An 18,839-nucleotide genomic window follows, 5' to 3' on the forward strand; every position below is an offset into this window, starting at 1 on the left:
ATATGCTATGTTTGACTGAATATATTGGCAACATGCATGGTGGATCCATTGGATATAGTTGGCATGCCATAGGATTTGTGGCCTTTATTTGTAAAATTGTGAGCACATGGCTCTAGATGGACTGATCTGTTTCGAGCAGATAAGAGAGTGTTGAGCATGAGTCTCCACTCAAATGGGTTATTTGAGGAGCTATAAGGGAGAGCGTGCTTCGGCCCGCTCAACTTAATAGACTTTATTTGATATTTGTGGGAGTTTGGAGATCCGTTTATCCGATGTATGATCACCCGGTTAAGCCATGAGAAATGCATGCCAATATATTTATGCGTGATTGTTGTTATATCAATTGATGATTGAATGCCATGAATAAATGATTTTTGGTATTGAAAATGCTTATGGAAAATTTAAATGACATGTTACATTATTTTGGCTGATAATTGGTGATCGATTGGTTGTGAATTAAGTATGAATTGGATGTTAATTTACTTGTCATTTTTATTAACATTCACAGAGATTTTTAAAGCTCAAACCCTCACATTTGTGTAGATAATTGTCAAGATTGGGGAGCTGAGGAGACGGGCAAGAGAGTTCCAAGAGATTTAGGCTTGGTAGAGAATTTATTATACATTTTAGAGATTGTAATCGGGCATTGTGGAACTCCCAAAATTAGTTTATTTTTGTTGTAATTGGACTTTGGACATTGGATATTTATTTTGGATGATTTTATAATAATTCTGAGGTATGTTTGAGTTTAATTATTGATTGATTTACGGTGTATTATTGCTTGATAACACGGTGATTGATAACACGATGTGTGAAACATAAAATTTTTACTAACGATTGATTAAATGAAGCTTCCACTGAGGGGGAATGGGAGATGGTGGCTCAAAGACTGGTGAAAGGGAAGGGCTAGGGAATGGTTTTACGTGGCTCGGTGAGAGGGAAGGAAGAAAAAAAGAAGGGGTCAGGGGGCAGTGGGGATAGTGTGTGGGTGGGGCTATGAGAGGCGGATGGATGGTCAGAAGGGGGCTGTGTTGTCGGATCTGTGAGGGACAAGAGGAGAAAAGGGAGAGGGAAGTTGAAGTTTTGAGGGTGGTCGAAGGGAGAAAGGAAAGGGGAAAGGGCAAAGGGGGAAGGGGGAAGGGGGAAGGGGCCGGGTGGACAGTGGCCGAAAAATGTAAAGAAAGGGGTGAACGGCGACTAGGGTTGTGGGAGGTAGTTGGGGAAGAAGACAAACCTAAGAAAAGTAATTTAAGGTTTTTGGGTTAATAAAAAGGGGACACGGTCATGTTTAGGCCTGTGTTGGGCCACACGGTCGTGTCACACGCTCGTGTCGCACACACAGACGTGTGCCAAGCCATGTGTGGTCTCCCTTCATTTCTCCCACGCCTGTGTGCGAGGCCATGTAGGGCACACGGTCTCACACACGCCCGTGTGGCAGGTCGTGTCTCGTACCCGTGTAACTCACTGACTTGAAATTAAAATTGAAAAATTAGCTTCAGTACTTACCCGACCTGCGACATGCCCATATGTCCTGGCCATGTGTGCCACACGGTCATGTCGCCAAGCCGTGTGGACCATCTTAGGCTGTGTAACATTCAAAATTTGGAAATTTTAAGTACCAAGACTCACACGGCCATGTCTTTACACCGTGTAACTCACTGTAGGACACTCCCTTGTGCACACGGCCTAGGACACGCCTTTGTGTCCAGGCAGTGTGACTCACTATTGAATACCCCATTGTGCACATGGCTTGGGACACGCATGTGTGTCCAGGCCATGTGTGTCAAAAAAATTTATTTAATTTAATTTTAAATTAGCATGCAATAAAATTAAAATAATTAGCATAAGTTAAACACTTGGCTTGCCTCTCAAAAAAGTGCTTATTTAGAGTCTAAGCTCGACTTACCTTGTATGTGCACGGTCACGGTGGTTTGCGGAGCTGAAGCTCCTCTTTCCCGTTATCAATTTTATTACCAAAATAAAGTTTGAGTCAAGTACTATTACAGTTTACCTTAAATGTGCCGAACTCAGAATGAGTTACCTTGACTGTACCGTATGAGAAGATGTTCAATACCGTAAATCTGTTCGTTCCATTTGATTTAAGCTCCGAAGGGGAAATTCATGGATCCTTTTTGTCCAGTAGTACTTTGTCCCCAACCTTAAATTGGTTCATTATATTCACATGCTCATAATGGCATCGCTTTGGCTCTTCATCATGTTTTCTCGGTTTCTTCTTGATATGTGTTCGTCATTCATCTAGTTCATCGATTTGCACCATTTGTTCTTCATAAGTTGTTTTGTTTCTATCACCTTGACTGAAACATGGCTCTATCATGTTTCCACGAGGGATTTCCTGCAAAGAAGGTTGAGCCATGTGGTCACTAACATTCATAAAACATTTAAAATCATTCCGATCCCTAGAGACTCTCACAGAATGACGTGCTTGGAGAATAATCTTTTCGTCACCTACATGGAGCACAAGTTCACTCGTACCAACATTGATAATAGTCCTAGTAAGCTACCTTGTGGTCATTCCAAAATTAGTTTAGTAAGCTATCCTATTTGGTTTTTGATTCCTTGAATTGATGCTTGCTCATTTTTCAGTACTGTCTCAGTTTTTGAAAACGCGTTTTTGAGACCAAGATAAACTTGGTCAACATCTCCTCAAGGTTCGGCATTTTCTCTTACTGATAAGGTTTTTGGAAGCCTGGAGGTGGTTGTGCTCTTTGATTTCCTTGACCATCCCAGGAGAAATTGGGATGGTTCCTCCAACTTGCATTATAGTTGTTACTATAAGGGTTATTTTGAGGTCTAGAATTGTTACCCATATAATTGACTTGTTCATTCTTTGTACCTGTGTAGAAAGATATAAACCATCAATTTTCTTATTTAGCACTTCTACTTGGTTTGATAACATGGTGACTGCATCTAAATTAAAAACATTGGCTGCTTTCACCGATTTTATCCTCATGACTTGCCACTGATAATTGTTTAGTGTCATCTCCTCTATAAACTCATAAGCTACGTCGGGTGTTTTATTATTCAGAGTTCCACTAGCTGCTACATTGATTAACTGCCTAGTCGAGGGATTCAAACCATTGTAGAATGTTTGAACTTGTAACCATAAAGGTAACCCATGATAAGGGCACCGTCTCAATAAATCTTTGTATCTCTCCCATGCATCATATAAAGTCTCTACATCGATTTGAACAAAGGAAGAGATGTCATTCCTCAACTTGGTTGTCTTAGCCGATGGGAAGTACTTTAGTAGAAATTTCTCGGTCATTTAAGCCCATGTAGTGTGGAACCTCGTGGTAAAGAGTTTAACTACTATTTTGTTTTGTTCCTCAATGAAAAAGGGGACAAATGTATATGAACGGCGTGATTAGTGGCGCCATTAATCTTGAAAGTGTCGCAAATTTCCAAAAAGTTGGCCAAATGAGTATTTGCATCTTCGTCTTGCAAACCATCAAAATGAACATACTGTTGTACCATTTGAATTGTGTTCGGCTTTAATTCAAAATTATTTGCAGCAATGGTAGGTCGCACAATACTTGATTCAAAACCAGTCAGAGTGGGCTTGGCATAATTGTACATAATACGAGGAACAGGAGCTGCAGCAGTTGCAAGAGGTAGCTGAATATTCTGATTATCGCCCATCTCCTCAGTAATAATATTGTCCTTTTATTCGTCTACCAAATTCTGTCGACTCTACCTTGCTTCTCTACAATTTCTATGAGCAGTACTTTTAATCTCGCTATCAAAAAGTAATGGTCCTGACGGGTTTCTTCTAGTCATAAACTAAAGAACCTGCCAGAAGCAAACAAAAGAAAAATTAGAATTTAAAAGTTAAATAAAAATAAATAAAAGTAAAAATGACTAAATTAATAAAGATAAAGTGTTCATAATATTTTAGGCCCCGGTAATGGCACCAAAAACTTGATGTGTCTCACGTGACTAACTAAAAATACAACAAAGGCAAGTGCACCTATCGTTAAATAGTATAGCTATGGTCAGTAGAGATATCGTATCTACGAGGACTAAAAGTATTAGTAATTATTGTTTTTCTATTATTTAATTTACAATTTGGAGTGATGGGTTTTAAACTAAAATTACTAAACTAATTTAACTAAGGATTCAATAGAAAATGAAATAGCAAAATAATTGAATAATAACCAATAAGAGAGACAATACGTAGGAAAGAATCCACCTAGACTTCATCTATTATTATGAATCTGGATTAAAAGATATATTCACTTGGTGTCTTGATCTGTAGAAATCCGTAAATTATGCTAATATCTCTTTCAAGAGTAAAAGCAACTGACTCTAGGTTGATTAATTGAAATCTCTTTCTAATTAAAACCCTTATTGTCGCATTAACTCAATCTATGGATTCCCTTATTACATTTTACTCTAATATGGCGGATTTATGTTGTCCTATTTCTAGGATTGCATACAACTCCACTCAATTATGCTAGATCTACTCTTAAACAGGGACTTTTCCTCCACTGAATTAAGCACATTATACATGAATTAATATCTCGAAAATATTAAAACAAGAAATAAGCACACATAATAGAGAACAAGAATCAAGTATTTATCACGTAAAAAAATATTAAATAATAGAATTCATCATAGGTTTCATCTTCCCTAGGTATCTAGAGAATTAGTTCGTAATTCTGAATAAAAACATCTCAAATTCAGAAAAACCACAAGAAACAAAAAAACTCATAAAAATGGAAAAGAAATTAAAAGGGGGTCTTCAATCTTGATGGAAATCTGCTTCAGAGTTGACTCCTATAGTGTTCTTCGAGTTGTTTTTTTTCAATATTCTCTGATGGTTCTCATATCTCTTCTTCTATTTGGTATTTATGGACTTTAGAATGATCAGAAAGCCTAAAAATTGTGTGACACCCCAAACCTGGCCTAGCCGTTATGGCCGAATCTGGCGATGTCACATGGAAGTGTGTTTGAAAACCGTAGCTTGTGTTGGAAAACTATAACTTTGCTAAATACATTTTCCATTTAGAGTTCTTTTATTATTATTTATTAACTCTAGTATCATGTTAATTAATCATTCGAAAGCTTCCAAAACGTTTAATCTATGCGGAAGCTTTTTAAAACAAATTGCGTAATCGTGAATATTTTGTTAAAACATTTGGTTCTTTTGAAAACTCGAGTTTTCCTAAAACTAGTAGTTATAAATTGAAAATACCAAATTTAAGAAAAATCCTTAGAGGCCATATTTACAATTCAATTCACAAATAAAATTTAAAATCATAATTAAGTATGAAACAGAGACAAATAAGGTTATGTGGCCACCGCTGAGTCCTCCGCCACACCGATCCACCCAAGCCCAGGGATTACCTGTACAGATAAATCAGAAGGGTGAGTTTACGTAAACTTAGTGTGTAATCCCCATATAGAGCAAGCAAACAAAATGCAGTCACAGTCTGGGCTTAAGCCCTTTTAGTACCAGATTCAATTTTAGTTAGGGCCTTAGCCCAATTCAGTACACAGAAGCAGTCATGCATTAGGACCTTGGCCCATTACAGTAACAGTAATCAATACAGTAACAGAAATACTGTCACGAAATCTACCCAGCCAGCCTCTACACACCATCTCTGTCCAAGCCTACACTCCATGTGGCGATATAATCAACCCACCCATCCCTACACTCCAAAAAGTACCGAATGTGGCACTAAATAGTGGTTTGCAGCTGAGTTACCAGTAAATTAGGCCCGAGGCCTTTCAGTACACTTCCTCCGAATAATACCACCCCCAACCCGATGCAATATACAAATATGACATGCTATACATAATATCATGCATATAAACTGGCATACAGTATCAAATCATTGGGACATCTTCATGGTTAATCATATCAGTCATATAGTCATTTCAGTCAATTAGGGGCCTAGGTATGCTTACCAACCCTATAGTAGGTCCACAGTCGACTCAGGTGACCCGTGCAACATTAGAAATTAAACAATGAAAATGGGCCTACAAGCCCATGATGTTCGCCCGTGTGGGCCCACATGACCCAAATTGACCTTGGCCATGTAGATCACATGGCCTGGCCCAAAAATCCCACACGCCCGTATGGTTCACCCATGTGGGCCAACATGGGCGTGTGGCCCACACAACCCAATTCGGTTCGACCCGTGTATCAGACACGGCCAGCCTTATCGATCGCATGCTTGTGTTTGATCACACGGCCTACCACACGGATGGCCACATGCCCGAACGACGTCGACAGCCTCACCTTTCGGCTCTTCACTATTTTCTGTTTACAGTGTTACGGTTACACTCCTTTAACGTTTTTGATGCAAAAACAACACCAAGCAATCCCGAACCTATAATTTACCAAAATACTACTCAGTTAATCACTTAAACGATGAATTAAAACCAACCTGAACGAGTTACTCAACTATTGAGCGATTGAAACTTACCCCCAATGCTTCAAATTGGTTTAATTACGAAGTAGTACCAGAAGAGTCTCGATCCAATGTGAAAAGATGCTGCCTAAAAAATAGAATAACCCCTAGTCAGAAACTTAACATTCTCAACTACTAACCACATAAAATCACTTATCGAAGTTGTCCACGAAATGCAAAAATAAGGAACAAAAGTGCGATTGCAGTCGAAAGAAAAATGGGAAGAGAAGGGTAGGTTTCAGCAAAAGAGAGAAGAAATCCCGAAGGAGAATCAATAGAGTTTTTGGAGAGAAACAACGTCAAAAAGATGAGTCTTAACGAACCATTGCAGTTAATCGAGGGATGACACAAGACCGAATGGAAAGAAGTTGAGAAGAAAAAAGAATGGGTGAGCACAAAAATTTCGGCAGCAAGAAAAGAAAAAAATAAAAAGGAAAACATCAGCAAAAAGGAAGAAGAGGAGAAGAGAAACTGAAAATTCTATTTTTGGGAAAAAAAGAATAATTCTATAAGAATCCCGATAACCCCAAAATCCCTTAATTCACTCCTAAATTTTCTCCATCAAACTTCCACTCCCCAATTGGATTAATTTAAAACTCCTCCATCCCTTAATTTTCTCCCCAAATCACTCTAACACCTCTCAAAATCGTCCTCCACTTCCTCTCAACTACCAAATTTAAATTCAACTAAAATACTTCAGTATTTTAGCTAAACCAAAACACCCACACAGCACAAGTAGCAAAATAAATCCCATTTGCACAAACAGGGGTTCGAACTTCAGACCTCCTGCTCATTTGCTCTCCACTTAACCACTAGACCAGCAAAGCCATGTTGACATATTTTACCAGCATTTAATTAAAAGCTACTAACAGTGATAGGGCTTTGTTCGAAAAAATACAAAAATTTTCCCAAGACAAAGCTTCAACTTAAGACCTCACACACACACTCAGAGCACTTAACCACTGAAGCAGATGCACAGTTGTGTCATAAATACATAGAAACAAATATACAAACTTTAAGGCGTTACAACTCTACCCCCTTAAAAGAAAATTTTGACCTTGAAATTTTACCTGATTAGAATAGATGAGAATACTGCTGACGCATCGCATTTTTAGGCTCCCACGTGGCCTCCTCAAAGCTATGATTACGCCATAGAAACTTAACTAGTGGGATGGATTTTCTCCTCAGAATCTTTACGTCATGATTCAATATCTGAACCGGCTCCTCTTCAAAGGTCAGATCTGGCCTAACCTCTATCTCCTCAACAGGAATAATATGCGTAGGATCAGAGTGGTAGCGCCTCAATATCGATATGTAGAAAACATCATGAATCCAGTCCAACTCTGGACGTCGCTCTAACTGGTAGGCAACCCTTCCCATTTGTTTCAATATGTGATATGGTCTAATAAACCTAGGGCTCAACTTGCCCTTATGACCAAATCTCAGTACCCTCTTTCATGGCGAGACCTTAAGAAAAATGAAGTCTCCCACAGAAAAATCGAAAACGACGCTTGGATCTTAAGACTTACATCTATCGGATGTCACTGCTTAGAATCAATCTAACTTTATCCTCGGTATCAAAAAGTAGCTCAGGGTCCAGAACACATCGCTCGCACAACTTAGTCCGACATGAAGGTGTGCGACACCAATGACCATATAATGCCTCGTAAGGTGCCATCTAAATGCTAGACTGATAGCTGTTGTTATAAGAAAACTCTGCTAGTGACAAGTAATCCTCCCAACTTCCTCGAAAGTCAATGACACAGCTCCTCAACATATCCTCCAGTATCTGAATCACCCTCTCAGATTGACCATCTGTTTGAGGATGGAATGCAGTACTGAAGTTCAAACTTGTAACTAGAGCTTCATGTAGCTTCTTCTAGAACCGAGACATGAAGTGAGGATCCCTATCAGATATGATCAAAACTGGTACCCCATGCAGTCTCACTATCTCAGAACTATACAGTTTAGCCATCTTCTGCAGTGAGTAGTCAGTACTAACCAGTATGAAATGGGCAGACTTGGTCAATCAATCCACGATGACCCATACAGAATCCTTCTTAGTGGGTGTGAGGGGTAACCCACTAATAAAGCTCATAGTCACCCGCTCCCACTTCCAAAGTGGAATCTTAACAGGCTGCAACAACCCCGAAGGTAACTGATGCTCAGCCTTAACTGCCCCATGTCAAACATTTACCCACAAAATATATAACCTAATGCTTAAGACCTAGCCACCAATAAAACTCACGAAGGTTTGAGTACATCTTATTCCCAACAGGATGAATAGCATAAGAGCTACTACGCACCTCTCTCAGTATCGACTGCCTCAACTCTGCATCATTCGGTACACAAATTCTCCCACGAAAATAGAGTACCCCTTCGCTATTCAATCCAAAATCCACAGTATTCCCACTCTTAATTTGTCGAAAGTGAAGACCTAAAGACTCGTCCTTCAACTATTTACCTTTAATCTGTTTTATCCGCATCGATTTAACTTGGAGTTCAGCCAACAAACTACCATTATCAAATAAACTAAGACGAGCACACATCACCCTCAGATCAGTCACAGCCTTACGACTTAGTGCGTCGACCACCTTATTAGCCTTACCAAGGTAGTATTCAATCGTACAGTCGTAGTTCTTAAGCAACTCAATCCATCTACGCTACCTAAGATTTAGGTCCTTCTGAGTGAAGAGATACTTGAGGCTCTTGTGATTCGTGTAGATAATACACTTTTCACCATATAGAAAATGCCTCTAGATTTTCAATGCGAACACCACTGCGGCCAACTCTAGGCCATGCGTCAGATAATTCACCTCATGAGTCTTAAGCTGACGAAATGTATACGCTATCAGCTTATCCTCTTGCATCAACATACATCCTAATCCGACATGTGATGCATCGCTGTAGACAGTAAACTCTTTTCCAAACTCTAGCTGTATTAAAACAGAGGCCTCAGTCAGTAAAATTTTGAGATCAACAATAAACTCTTTTAACTCTTCAGATCAGAGGTTCAAGATACAAACTCTCTTGCTACGCATAGTCTAGTTAAACAACACACCCTTATGTAGCAGCTTAGTAAAGGGTGCTGCAATCAGTGAAAAACCCTTTACAAATTGTCGATAATATCCTGCCAGTCCCAGAAAAATACGAATCTCAGATACAGTCTTAGGTTGTTTCCAATCCAACATCGCCTCAACCTTTCGAGGATCGACCCTAATCCCCACAGCAAAAACCACATGGCCAGAAATGTTACTTCTCGTAACAAGAACTCACATTTACTGAACTTGGCATACAGTTGTTTCTCTCCCAATATCTGCAAAACCACTATGAGGTGTTCATTGTGCTCATCCTTAGTCTTTGAGTACACCAGTATGTCATCAATAAATACCACTACAAACTGATCCAGATAGGGCTAGAACACTTGGTTCATCAAATCCATGAAAGCTGCTGGTGCATTCGTCAGTCCAAATGGCATCACTAGGAACTTGTAATGACCGTATCAAGTCCTAAATGTTGTCTTGTATACATCAGCCTCCTTAACCCTCAATTGATGATATCCTGATCGGAGGTCAATCTTGGAGAAAATTGAAGCCCCTCAAAGTTGTTCAAACAGATCATCTAACCTCGATGAGGGATACTTATTCTTGATTGTCAACTTGTTCAATTGTCAACAGTCAATACACATACGCATGGATCCATCATTCTTTTTCATGAACAGAACTGGTGCTCCACAAACTCTTTTAGTGCCATTCTATAGGGGAACGATGGACACCGGAGCTATACCAGGAAGGAGCTCAATCCCGAACTTTACTTTATGATTCAGAGGTAACCCAGGTAGCTATTCAAGAAAAATGTCTGAAAAGTTCTTAACCGTCTTGATATCCTTAACCAAAGAACCCCCAGAATTTGAAAAACTGATGTAGGCCAGATACGCCTCACATCCCTTATGAACCAACTTTTCTGCCCTAAATGCAGAAATCACATTCGATAAGTAGTTCTGACACTCCCCAATTATGACTACTTCGCTATCCTCCTAAGTTCTCAGTACAACCCTTTTTTGTGGCACAATCTAAACTCACTCGGTGTTTAACCAATAAGTCCATTCCCAGTATTAGATCAAACTCTCCAAAAGGCAGTTCTATTAGATCAGCCAGAAAAATAACCCCTTGAAACTTTAATGGAACGTCTCTAATCAACTTATTACCTTTACTAATTGTCTCAGCAAACTCAGTATAGTCACCTCACTCACAGTGCTCTCAACTAAGATACCCAAGTTCTCGGACACAGTACAAGCTATATAGGAGTGAGTGGATCCTATATCTATCAGTGTAGTATAAGGTACATTATAAATAAAGAACATACTTGTGATAACGTCTGGTGCATCTTCATCCTCTCGGTGACATGCAGCATAAACTAGAGTTGGCTGCCTTGCCTTAGTATGACCAGGACCTCTGCCCGGTGCTCTCTGACCACGGCCTAACCCATTACCACCTCTGGTCTATCCACGGCCTCTCGGTGGCTGCTGAACTATTCTCGATGGAGGTGCAGTACCAGCACCCAAAGCTTGCATCAGATCAAACCTCTGCGGACACTTTCTAATACGATACTCTAATGAACCACACCTCAAACAAGCCCTAGTTCTTTTCCAACACTCGTCCTGATGGCATCTACCACAATCAGTACACGACAGCTGTCCATTAGCAGCAATAGTAGCCCCTACTCTAATCGGCCTATCAACTTTGACATTTTCCTTAAGCCTCTGAATAGAATTCGAGGGCTTCGAATCCTTCTTGCTTCTACCTCTATCTCAATTCTGGCGCTCAACGTACTTCACTTCTTCGGTGATCTTTGCCTTATCAACCAGTGCAGCAAAGTCTCGCTCCCTCTCTGGAATATCAAAACCCTCAGATTATCCCTGAGACCATAAGCGAAAACATCACTCGTACTCATTCGCCACCATACCCCATGCATAGCGGCTCAATCTCAGAAATTCGGCCTTATAATTGGCCACCGATTTATCTCCCTGAGTCAGATTTAGGAACTTCCTCCTATGGGCATCCACATAACTGGCCCCCACATACTTCTCCTAGAAAGTGATCTTAAAGAACCTCCAGGTCAGTCTATCAGGCTAAGTGCCCTCCTTAACAGTGAGCCACCACTGATACGCCTCATCACGTAGCAGTGATACAGCACCCTTTAATTTTTGTTCGGGAGTGCAATCTAAATCGTCCATAATCTTTTCTGTGGCCTCTATCCAATACTCAGCCATATTAGGGGAAACTTTAGCAATACCCCTGAAAAGCTCATCTCCGTTAGATCGGAGTCGTTCTGTAACCAACCCGCGCCCTCCAGCTCCAGTACTAGGCCCAACGACCCTCTCTAAAATCCTCAAAATGGCTTAGGACAGTGCGTCATCCTCAGTTGCTCGATCATGAGACCCATTCTTAATCACAGGTGAAGCCGGTGTCTCACTAGTATCTAAATTAGGAAAACTTCCAAATGACGAAGACGCAGCTCGAGCACCTCTACGGCCTCTACCACGGCCTCTTGTACCCCACCCACGAGTACCTCTGGCGCTCATTGCCTAATTAAGTTTTATCTGAATTAATTATTTTATGCATCAGTTTACAGCTCTAGTGTTTATTAATAGATGTTTAATGAAAACAATATCGAAGTGTAAAGTTTATTTCGTACAACGCAGTGTCAATCAATATATATCAGTTTTACTACAATATCATTCTACACTATTTTAAGTGTTTTTAGTACAATATATCTATAGTATCTCAGTAATACTACCTATAGCATTTTTAGGATGTACCATCAAAAACAATTTCAGTTTCAGTTTAAACAATTCACAACTTTAGAAAACTTACTAGATCGACATCGAAGACTCAGTGTACCACACTTTCAGTAAAAACATTTAGAAATCAGTTCTCAAAATCATGTCTTAAAAACCCACATCCATAGCCGAGTTTTATAACTAGGCTTTAATACCACTAAATGTAACACCCCAAACTCGGCCTGGACATGAAAGAGTGTTTGAAAACCGTAGCTTGTGTCGGAAAATCGTAACTTTGCTAAATACATTTTTTGTTTAGAGTTCTTTCATTATTATTTATTAATTATAGTATCGCGTTAAATAATCATTCAAAAGCTTTCAAAATGTTTATTCTATGCGGAAGCTTTTAAAATAGTTTGTATAATCGTGAGTATTTTGTAAAAACGTTTGGTTCTTTTGAAAACTCAAATTATAATCCAAAACTAATAAGAATCTAAAATTTAAGAAATATCCATAAAGACCATATTTACAATAAAATTCCCAAACAAAATTTTATAATCATAATTAAGTACGAAGCAGAGTCAAATAATTTTATGTAACCACCGCTGAGTCCTCCGCTACATCGCTCTGCCCAAACCTAGGGATTACCTGTACAAATAAATCAGAAGGGTGAGCTTACAAAAACTCAGTGTGTAATCCCCATATAGAACAAGCAGACAAAATGCAGTTACAGTCTGGGCTTCAGCCCCTTTTAGTACCAGATTTAGTTTTAGTAGGGCCTTAGCCCATTTTAGAACAGAAGCAGTCATGCATTAGGGCATTGGCCCATTACGATGTCGATAATCAATACGAGAATGTAAATATCATCACAAAATCCTACCCAGCTAGCCTCTACACACGACCTCCGTCCAACCCTACACTCCATGTGGGGATATAATCAACCCACCCATCCCTGCACTCCAAAAAGTACCAAATGCGGCACTAAACAATAGTTTGCAACTGAGTTGCCAATAAATTAGTCCCGAGGCCTTTCAGTACACTTCCTCCGAACAATACCAACCCCTAACCCAATGCAATGCATTATATAGTATTGGCATGCTAAATCATGGCAACAGTGCATACAATATCAATTCATTAAATATCATCATACTCTATAACGTGTATATATATATCAGTCATACAGTCATTTCAATCGATTAAAGGTCTAGGTAAGCTTACCGACCCTACAGTAGGTTCACAGTCGTCTCGAGTGACCCGTGCAACCTTGGCAACAAAACAGAGAAATGGGCCTACAAGCCCATGATGTTCACCGTATGGACACAACACCCAAATTGGCCACACGGTGTAAAATAGCCTTAGCCGTGTGGACTACACAACTGTGGTTCAAAATTCCACATGCCGTGTACAAGTTCGTGTGGCCCACACAACCCAATTCGATTTAGCCGTGTATCACATAGCCTTTCTCATCGATCATATGCTTGTGTTTGATCACACGGGCTACCATACAAACGACCACGTGCCCGAGCAGCGTCGACAGCCTTACCTTTCGGCTTTTTGTTGTTTTCCATTTACAGTTTTATGGTTACACACCTGTAACATTTTTGACACAAAAATAACTCCAAGCAATCCCAAACCTATAATTAACCAAAATACTACTCAGTTAATAATCGATGAATTAAAACCAACCCGACCGGGTTACTCAACTATTGAGCGATTGAAACTTACCCCCAACGCTTCAAATCGATTTGCTTACGAGGTAGTACGAAAAGAGTCTCAATCCAAGCGAAAAGATGTTGCCCAAACAACAAAATAACCACTAATCTGAAACTTAACATTCTCAACTACTAACCACATAAAATCACTTACCGAAGTTGTCCATGAAACGTCAAAATAACGAACAAAAGTGCGATTGCAGTCGAAATGAAAGCAGAATCAAAACAAAAATGGGAAGAGAAGGGTAGGTTTCGACAAACGAGACAAGAAATCCCAAAGGAGAATCGGCAGAGTTTTTTGAGAGAAATAACGTCAAAAAGATGAGTACTTACCGAACTATCGTAGTTAATCGAGGGACGACACGAGATCGAATGGAAAGAAGTTGAGAAGAAAAAAGAATGGGTGAGGACAAAAATTTCGACAGTAGGAAAAGAAAAAATAATAATGAAAAAGGAAAACGACAACAAAAAGGAAGAAGAGGAGAAGAGAAAATCGAAAATTCTATTTTTGGGGAAAAGAAAAATATGAACAGAATAATTCGATAAAAACCCCAATAACCCCAAAATCCCTTAATTCACTCCTAAATTTTCTCCATCAAACTTCCACTACCCAATTGGGATAATTTGAAACTCTCCCATCCCTTATTTTTCTCCCAAATCACTCAAACACCTCCCAAAACCGTCCACCACTTCCTCTCAACTACGAAATTTAAATTCCACTCAAACACTTTAGCATTTCGACTAAACCAAAACACCCACACGACACAAGCAGCAAAATAAATCCCATTTCCACAAACAAGGGTTTGAACTTCAGACCTTCTGCTCCTTTGCTCTCCACTTAACCACCAGACCTGCATGCTAGTGACTAGTGATAGGGCTTTGTTCAGAAATGCTTGAACTTAAGACATCACACACACACCAAGAGCACTTAACCACTGAAGCAGATACACAGTTGTGTCATAAATACACGTAAACATATATATAAACTTTGGGGCATTACAAATTGTGTTTTTTCGAGTGTTTGGGAAGCAAGTTACGAAATTGACATGGGCCAGCACATGGCCGTGTGTCTCACACATGGCTCATTTTTCGCTCATTTTTCTCCCAAATGCTCACCTAAGTATAGGAACATGAATTTAAAGTATTAGGAGCATCAAATTCATCAATTTGCATAAATAATAATCCAAAAATACATTAAGAAAGGGATTAAAATATAATAGTTTTATTATTTATCAAATACTTAAATCCTAAATGGATGACGAACAATGTATGCGTGACACATACACTTTGATGGAAGTAAAAGCTTGAATTTGAATAGGTAAGGAATCGAAAGATGGTTCATTGAGTGTTTGAATTCTGCAGTATATAGCACTATTCATGATAATAGAATTCATAGCCCAGGACATGAGTAAATGATATCTTCTCTTTGGCTTATATAGTTGATGAAAAGTAAATGTCGCACGGGTCATTCGACTTTGTGATGAATAACTTGATTACTATTTGATAGTGATTGGCTTTTCATAGAGGAAGATGTAATAATTATAATGAGATAAAATATGATCATATTGGGAGAATGGATATTATCCCAAAGATATTAAGGATATCCTATGAGGGTAACACACTCATGACAAGGTCATTGGATGAGCACTAAGCAAGTCGTTGCACAATCGTTGTACAGTCGCTAGCAAATACACATTAATAAAAATATTTAAGTATATTAATTTAAATCAAATAAATCACAAGATCGAAATAGGAATAACAAGTAAAATATTATTTAAAATAAATGTTTACTGTAAACAGGTTGGAAATCGATTCAGAGTTGAGGCCTGTGGAATACAATCTCCTTAAGACAGATTCAACCACTCCTTTCGTGCCAGAGAAAAATCAGGCGATTGTCTCCCAGGATGCAACAATTGGATGAACGATTGTCTCCTCGTACATGAATCCATGAGCTGTGATTTTCAAAAAACTTTTCCACTTCATCACGGGGCATGCTGATGTTCCAACAATGTAGGAACAAAATCTTTTTACTCTTTGTTTTCTAAGCAATTTAGAATTATTTATCATTTTTAACTAACAAAATACTATAGTTAAACTTGGTTCCTAGAGACTAAAGACAAAACTTAGACTTGTTAGTGGTTCAAAATTTCATTTGCACCTAAATGACGTGGGTTTAAACCTTGTCATCTCTCATCCCCTTCCTCCAATATTTTATTGTTAAAAAAACCTTGTTATTTAAAAAAAAGAAAAATATTAAGCTTTTTCCTAAAATATTTCTCATACATATATAGAAAAGAGGATAAAAAGGGAATACATAATCATGTTCACATTATAGTTTTTTACACATTAAAAGAGGATAAAATTAAAATAGCATTAATATACCTTATTCTAAATTAGTTAAATATTTTAAAATATAATAAAAATTTGACATCGCACAAAAATATAAACTAATATATAATATATAGTAATATGCAAACTAATTTTGACCCATTAATTAAAATTAAAATTAATATTTCACAAAAAATAAAATTTAAACCAGTATTAATTGAGGTGTCTAAAATTAATGACCTAGATTTTCTTAACGATATATGTATTTTTCTTACATTTGGATGATTCATAACCATATATGTGATTTTGGACAACTCAACTAATAATATTTCCATACATAGCCAATTAAACGTTACAAATTTAAAAAAATGTTACCAAATAACTATTTAAAAAAAATTACCAAATAACGTTACAACTGATTGGAAAAACGAAAAAAAACTATTATTGTTTTTCATCCATGGATGAGTTACTAGCCAATAACGAGGAGGAGAATTCTCATCAAAAGTAGCAGCAACACTCAAATGTAAACCACATGCGTAGGCCTAACCTTAATGTGCTCCTTCCACAGCCTCGATTCCCGGTCAATAGGTTTATCATATACATATACATATCCTTTTTTCTTCATATAGCATTATATCTATGCTTTAAAAAAAATTTTTTTGGAAACTTTATGAGCCCAACACACCCACTACAGAGGATCTAAGACCTACGATTAATGTTACACCAACTCTTTGAAGTCGGTTAACCTTTTACTTTTTAACCTCTTAGTTCACTATAATACTGAAGCGGCAGGGCCGACCATATATCATTCAGGTGACAGAGCTGACCATATATCATTCAGGCGATAGAGCCGACCATATATCATTCAGGCGACAAATCCAACAGAGCCAACCATATATAAAAGCTAACCCAAGTGCACCAAGTGTTTAAAAACTTAAGGCTTAATCGATACTTACATCCACAAGAGAAGAAAACACTTTTATTAATGCACAATACAATTACAATATGACACACACTTCTTTCTTTTTCATCATCATATGAATGAAAGCTCCTACCCCTATTTATAAAGTTTAGTGATTGTTAGATTGTTGACACATGTCAACATCCTTACCATTAATCTCACAAATATCTAATAACTAGAATGTTCATGTATAATATCTAGTTTTCTAGAGAATATCTTATTTCTTTATTGTATATTCTAAAATCTTCTAGATAAAATATCTTTTAAATGATAAATTTGGTTTTTATCTAGAAGTCTTAAATGATAAATTTGGTTTTTATCTAAAATTTGCATTGGCTTTCAACACTCTCCTTCAATGCAAACTTCTTTCTACAGATGATTTGCAGATCATACCGAGTGCTTCTTTGAACTTCTCAAACTTTGGTCTACTCAGACTTTTCGTGAATATGTCTACAACTTGGTCATCTATCTTTGTTGGCACCATCTTGATCTCCTCTTCAAGGGCCTTATCGCAAATATATTGATACTGCGCTTCTATATGTTTTGTCCTGAAATGAAAGATCAGATTCTCTGCTAGACATATGGCTGATAAATTATCATAGAGAAGCCTTACTTGATAGTCTGTTGGCTGATGAAGATCTTCCATTAGTTGTTTCAACCAATCACTCTCTTGTGCCGCTGATGCTACCGGTCGACATTCCACTTCAGTGCTTGATAATGACACTATTGGTTGTCTCTTGATATTGCTCCTAATCCAAGGTTGAAGATGTACCCAGTTGTTGACCGTCGCGTATCATAGTCTCCAACATAGTCGGCATCACAATATCCAACCACCAGACATTCTTTTTTTTTTCTTGTATAATATACCAAAATTAATGGTGTCTTTAACATACCTCAGGATGCGTCGTACTACATCGAGATGAGGCTTCTTAGGATTGATCATGTATTGACTAGCCACTCCAACTGCATAAGTTGTGTTTGGTCGACTGAGAGTTAGATAGATAAGACTTTTGACCAACTGTTGATACGTAGTTACATCTTCTAAATGTTTTCCTTCATCTGCTTGTAGCTTTATATTGGGATCCATGGGAGTAGAGATAGGCTTGCAGTCAAGTATCCCATACATCTATAGAAGATCCTTTGCATATTTCTATTGGCCCAAAAATAATCCTTCTTTCATACACTCTACTTCAAGTCCAATAAAGTGTTTTAGTTCTCCTAGTTCCTTCATATGAAATCTGATAAAAATATTTTCCTTTGTTTACTAGATTTCTTCATAATAATCTCTTGTGATGATTAAGTCATCCCTATATACTAACACTATGGCTAGTTTTCCTTGATTTGCTTTCACAAATAAACTAGAATTTGAAGGAGCAACTGTAAAACCACTTTGTATTAAGAAATCACTGATCTTCTCGTACCATGCTTTTGGTGCCTACTTCAAGCTGTAGAGCACCTTCTTCAATTTGTAAACATACTTGGGATGGATATTATTCTCGAAACCTCTTGGTTGCTCTATGTAGATGTCCTTGTCAAGTTCTCTGTGTAGGAAATCATTCTTGAAATCCATCTGCACAACTTCCAAGAATTTCTAGTGGCCAATTCTAGCAAGACTTAAA

The 18,839-nt window shown here is 38.1% G+C and overlaps 1 protein-coding gene and 1 non-coding gene across 2 annotated transcripts; one reads left to right on the forward strand and one right to left on the reverse strand.

The window, feature by feature from the left end:
* Positions 1-3,131: 3,131 nt before the first annotated feature.
* Positions 3,132-3,238, forward strand: LOC128042220 (small nucleolar RNA R71). The gene has a single exon (XR_008197424.1). It is a non-coding gene; the product is annotated as a small nucleolar RNA R71 (small nucleolar RNA).
* Positions 3,239-7,511: 4,273 nt separating this feature from the next.
* On the reverse strand, positions 7,512-7,817 carry LOC128041683 (uncharacterized). The gene has a single exon (XM_052631982.1). The coding sequence runs from the start codon at positions 7,815-7,817 to the stop codon at positions 7,512-7,514; it is 306 nt and encodes a 101-aa protein (XP_052487942.1).
* Positions 7,818-18,839: the final 11,022 nt, after the last annotated feature.

This window comes from Gossypium raimondii, chromosome 6, assembly GCF_025698545.1.
Source record: "Gossypium raimondii isolate GPD5lz chromosome 6, ASM2569854v1, whole genome shotgun sequence".
Taxonomy (NCBI): Eukaryota; Viridiplantae; Streptophyta; class Magnoliopsida; order Malvales; family Malvaceae; genus Gossypium; species Gossypium raimondii.